Raw genomic sequence first — 6,000 nt, forward strand, 5'->3', positions numbered from 1 at the left:
TTGATCTCAGATAATAACAGTTGAAGGCGTGAAGTGAAACGGGGTTTAAAAGCCGTCCGTATTTGATGTGTGTTTCTGTGCGTCTACGTGTCTCTTCCCCAAAAGGTGTTTGAGGAGCACAAGGAAGAGGACCTGATGGAGCTCAGCCACCGGCTGGAGGACATCAAGACGGATCTGGAATATCCTTCTCTACTGCACACACACACACACACACACACACACACACACACACACACACACACACACACACACACACACACACACACACACACACACACACACACACAGAGAGACACACAGACACACACACACACACACACACACACACACACACACACACACACACACACACACACACACCACGCACACACCACACACCACACACACAGTCTCGCTGTTTTCACATGCTGTACTGTGTTGTTGATCTCATGTTGCCTCTCCTCATTCAGTCTCATATCCATGATATATTCAGATACTAGACTGATACTGTTGACCCTCTAATGGAAGGGACATTATCCCCTAATACAATAGCTGTTCTCCTCATTCATCTCTACAATGCCCCCTCATGTAAATTCTGAATTAATTTAATGAATACCCCGATTTAATTGATTTTGTTTTATTATAATGTATAATGAATGATATGAAGGTGTGAGTCCTTAACCCTGTCGGTACTGATGTGGGAGATGTGTTCAACGTGGTCCAGGGTATGGTGAAGGACAGCGGGGCGGAGGTCGACTTCCTCTCTATCCTACAACACCTGATGCTCATCCGGAACGACTACTTTGTCCGGTAAAGATCTCTCCGCCTCAATCCACACACACATACATCCTCCTCCTCCTCCTCTTCCTCTTCCTCTTCTCCTTCTGCTGTTTCTTCAGCAACTACTGCCTCGTCTGGTGAGATGTTCTATAGATTATTACTGCCTCGTCTGGTGAGATGTTCTATAGATTATTACTGCCTCGTCTGGTGAGATGTTCTATAGATTATTACTGCCTCGTCTGGTGAGATGTTCTATAGATTATTACTGCCTCGTCTGGTGAGATGTTCTATAGATTATTACTGCCTCGTCTGGTGAGATGTTCTATAGATTATTACTGCCTCGTCTGGTGAGATGTTCTATAGATTATTACTGCCTCGTCTGGTGAGATGTTCTATAGATTATTACTGCCTCGTCTGTTGAGAGTTTCTATAGATTATTACTGCCTCGTCTGGTGAGATGTTCTATAGATTATTACTGCCTCGTCTGGTGAGATGTTCTATAGATTATTACTGCCTCGTCTGGTGAGATGTTCTATAGATTATTACTGCCTCGTCTGGTGAGATGTTCTATAGATTATTACTGCCTCGTCTGGTGAGATGTTCTATAGATTATTACTGCCTCGTCTGGTGGGATGTTCTATAGATTATTACTGCCTCGTCTGGTGAGATGTTCTATAGATTATTACTGCCTCGTCTGGTGAGATGTTCTATAGATTATTACTGCCTCGTCTGGTGAGATGTTCTATAGATTATTACTGCCTCGTCTGGTGAGATGTTCTATAGATTATTACTGCCTCGTCTGGTGAGATGTTCTATAGATTATTACTGCCTCGTCTGGTGAGATGTTCTGTAGATTATTACTGCCTCGTCTGGTGAGATGTTCTATAGATTATTACTGCCTCGTCTGGTGAGATGTTCTATAGATTATTACTGCCTCGTCTGGTGAGATGTTCTATAGATTATTACTGCCTCGTCTGGTGAGATGTTCTGTAGATTATTACTGCCTCGTCTGGTGAGATGTTCTATAGATTATTACTGCCTCGTCTGGTGAGATGTTCTATAGATTATTACTGCCTCGTCTGGTGAGATGTTCTATAGATTATTACTGCCTCGTCTGGTGAGATGTTCTATAGATTATTACTGCCTCGTCTGGTGAGATGTTCTATAGATTATTACTGCCTCGTCTGGTGAGATGTTCTATAGATTATTACTGCCTCGTCTGGTGAGATGTTCTATAGATTATTACTGCCTCGTCTGGTGAGATGTTCTATAGATTATTACTGCCTCGTCTGGTGAGATGTTCTATAGATTATTACTGCCTCGTCTGGTGAGATGTTCTATAGATTATTACTGCCTCGTCTGGTGAGATGTTCTATAGATTATTACTGCCTCGTCTGGTGAGATGTTCTATAGATTATTACTGCCTCGTCTGGTGAGATGTTCTATAGATTATTACTGCCTCGTCTGGTGAGATGTTCTGTAGATTATTACTGCCTCGTCTGGTGAGATGTTCTATAGATTATTACTGCCTCGTCTGGTGAGATGTTCAATTTATGCACTTTAAGAATGCATCATTAGAGGTGTGATGGTTCACCCCCCCAACCCTTCCATAGGTGATGGTGTGAACCATCACACCTCTCTCTGCTGTCCTAGTCAGAACCCTTCAATAGGTGATGGTGTGGACCATCACGCCTCTCTCTGCTGTACAGTCAGAACCCTTCAATAGGTGATGGTGTGGACCATCACGCCTCTCTCTGCTGTACAGTCAGAACCCTTCAATAGGTGATGGTGTGGACCATCACAACTCTCTCTGCTGTACAGTCAGAACCCTTCAATAGGTGATGGTGTGAACCATCACAACTCTCTCTGCTGTACAGTCAGAACTCTTCAATAGGTGATGGTGTGGACCATCACACCTCTCTCTGCTGTACAGTCAGAACCCTTCAATAGGTGATGGTGTGGACCATCACACCTCTCTCTGCTGTACAGTCAGAACCCTTCAATAGGTGATGGTGTGGACCATCACACCTCTCTCTGCTGTACAGTCAGAACCCTTCAATAGGTGATGGTGTGGACCATCACGCCTCTCTCTGCTGTACAGTCAGAACCCTTCAATAGGTGATGGTGTGAACCATCACGCCTCTCTCTGCTGTACAGTCAGAACCCTTCAATAGGTGATGGTGTGGACCATCACACCTCTCTCTGCTGTACAGTCAGAACCCTTCAATAGGTGATGGTGTGGACCATCACAACTCTCTCTGCTGTACAGTCAGAACCCTTCAATAGGTGATGGTGTGGACCATCACACCTCTCTCTGCTGTACAGTCAGAACCCTTCAATAGGTGATGGTGTGGACCATCACACCTCTCTCTGCTGTACAGTCGGAACCCTTCAATAGGTGATGGTGTGGACCATCACACCTCTCTCTGCTGTACAGTCAGAACCCTTCAATAGGTGATGGTGTGGACCATCACACCTCTCTCTGCTGTACAGTCAGAACCCTTCAATAGGTGATGGTGTGGACCATCACACCTCTCTCTGCTGTACAGTCAGAACCCTTCAATAGGTGATGGTGTGGACCATCACACCTCTCTCTGCTGTACAGTCGGAACCCTTCAATAGGTGATGGTGTGGACCATCACACCTCTCTCTGCTGTACAGTCAGAACCCTTCAATAGGTGATGGTGTGGACCATCACACCTCTCTCTGCTGTACAGTCAGAACCCTTCAATAGGTGATGGTGTGGACCATCACACCTCTCTCTGCTGTACAGTCAGAACCCTTCAATAGGTGATGGTGTGGACCATCACACCTCTCTCTGCTGTACAGTCGGAGGAGATGAATGTAGGACGTCACAGAGTACCTGTGGGACCGTCCAGGTATTTGACTGTTTAGTCGGCTGTACCTTCTGTCCATAATAACTTCACAAGGAGCAAATGAATCACGTTACAGGACTAGTAACAGACCCGGTCTCTCTCCGCAGCGGGAAGCGGAACGAGGAAAGACGGCTAGACAGACACTTTAATCGTTGTTTTTTTTTTTATGATCAAATTGCAATATAATACATTCCATATTCTTCAGATTATAAAGTCATGTTTTGATCAGGCTGCAGGTTTAACTAGTATCCAGCTGTGAGAGAGAGACTCATAAACAGCTCTTTAAAAAGCACCATTAAAAAGAAAAGAGGGGTAGAGAAAGAGAGAGATATTGAGAGGGGTAGAGAGAGAGAGAGATATTGAGAGGGGTAGAGAGAGAGAGAGATATTGAGAGGGGTATAGAAAGAGATGTTGAGAGGGGTAGAGAGAGAGAGATATTGAGAGGGGTAGAGAAAAGGAGATAGAGAGAGGGGAAGAGAGAGAGAGAGAGATATTGAGAGGGGAAGAGAGAGAGAGAGAGAGAGAGAGATATTGAGAGGGGAAGAGAGAGAGATATTGAGGGGAAGAGATGCTGAGAGGGGAAGAGAGAGAGAGACATATTGAGGGGAAGAGATGTTGAGAGGGGAAGAGAGAGAGATATTTTGAGGGGAAGAGATGTTGAGAGGGGAAGAGAGAGAGAGACATATTGAGGGGAAGAGATGGTGAGAGGGGAAGAGAGAGAGATATTTTGAGGGGAAGTCAAAATCAAAGTTTGCAGCTAACGGCACGAACGGCTTCTTCAGACGAGGAGAGAAGATGAAAGAATGTGGATTCTCTTTGTTGGCTCGATGCCATTAGGTTTTTAAAGAGGAGAGAGGAGGAGGAGAGAGGAGGAGGAGGAGAGAGGAGGAGGAGGAGGAGGAGGAGATGGGAGGAGGAGAGAGGAGGAGGAGGAGGAGGAGAGAGGAGGAGGAGAGAGGAGGAGGAGGAGGAGAGAGGAGAGAGGAGGAGATGGGAGGAGGAGAGAGGAGAGAGGAGGAGAGAGGAGAGAGGAGGAGGAGGAGATGGGAGGAGGAGAGAGGAGGAGGAGGAGAGAGGAGGAGGAGGAGGAGAGAGGAGGAGGAGGAGGAGGAGGAGATGGGAGGAGGAGAGAGGAGAGAGGAGGAGGAGGAGAGAGGAGATGGGAGGAGGAGGAGGAGGAGGAGGAGATGGGAGGAGGAGAGAGGAGGAGGAGGAGGAGGAGGAGGAGATGGGAGGAGGAGAGAGGAGGAGGAGGAGATGGGAGGAGGAGAGAGGAGAGAGGAGGAGGAGGAGATGGGAGGAGGAGAGAGGAGGAGAGAGGAGGAGGAGGAGGAGGAGAGAGGAGGAGGAGAGAGGAGATAGGAGGAGGAGGAGGAGGAGATGGGAGGAGGAGAGAGGAGGAGGAGGAGGAGGAGGAGATGGGAGGAGGAGAGAGGAGGAGGAGGAGGAGGAGATGGGAGGAGGAGAGAGGAGGAGGAGGAGAGAGGAGGAGGAGATGGGAGGAGGAGAGAGGAGGAGGAGGAGGAGGAGGAGATGGGAGGAGGAGAGAGGAGGAGGAGGAGAGAATAAGAGGAGGAGGAGGAGAGAGGAGGAGGAGAGAGGAGGAGGAGATGGGAGGAGGAGAGAGGAGGAGGAGGAGGAGGAGGAGGAGAGAGGAGGAGGAGATGGGAGGAGGAGAGAGGAGGAGGAGATGGGAGGAGGAGGAGGAGGAGGGGGAGATGGGAGGAGGAGGAGGAGATGGGAAGAGGAGGAGGAGGAGATGGGAGGAGGAGATGGGAGGAGGAGGAGGAGGGAGGAGGAGGAGAGAGGAGGAGGAGAGAGGAGGAGGAGGAGGAGATGGGAGGAGGAGGAGAGAGGAGGAGGAGGAGATGGGAAGAGGAGGAGAGAGGAGGAGGAGGAGGAGGAGGAGATGGGAGGAGGAGAGAGGAGGAGGAGGAGAGAGAGAGGAGGAGGAGGAGAGAGGAGGAGGAGAGAGGAGGAGGAGGAGATGAGAGGAGAGAGGAGGAGAGAGGAGGAGGAGGAGGAGAGAGGAGGAGATGGGAGGAGGAGAGAGGAGGAGGAGAGAGGAGGAGGAGGAGAGAGAGAGGAGGAGGATGAGAGAGGAGGAGGAGAGAGGATATAGGAGGAGGAGGAGATGGGAGGAGGAGGAGGAGAGAGGAGGAGGAGGAGAGAGAGAGGAGGGAGGAGGAGGAGGAGGAGAGAGGAGGAGATGGGAGGAGGAGAGAGGAGGAGGAGGAGGAGGAGATGGGAGGAGGAGGAGGAGGAGGAGAGAGGAGGAGGAGGAGAGAGGAGGAGAGAGGAGGAGGAGAGAGGAGGAGGAGGAGAGAGAGAGTGGAGGAGGAGGAGAGAGGAGGAGGAGAGAGGA

The 6,000-nt window shown here is 49.2% G+C and overlaps 1 protein-coding gene across 1 annotated transcript in view; it reads left to right on the forward strand.

Moving 5' to 3' along the window:
- Positions 1–6,000, forward strand: part of LOC139532997 (protein diaphanous homolog 3-like) — a 187,682-nt gene that overhangs the window by 119,309 nt on the left and 62,373 nt on the right. Inside the window, exons 8-9 of the mRNA XM_071331144.1 lie at positions 106–179; positions 673–789. Coding sequence (XP_071187245.1) covers positions 106–179; positions 673–789 — 191 coding nt within the window. The remainder of the gene's footprint in view (positions 1–105; positions 180–672; positions 790–6,000) is intronic.

The sequence above is a fragment of the Salvelinus alpinus genome, chromosome 10 (genome assembly GCF_045679555.1).
Source record: "Salvelinus alpinus chromosome 10, SLU_Salpinus.1, whole genome shotgun sequence".
In the NCBI taxonomy this organism is placed as follows: Eukaryota; Metazoa; Chordata; class Actinopteri; order Salmoniformes; family Salmonidae; genus Salvelinus; species Salvelinus alpinus.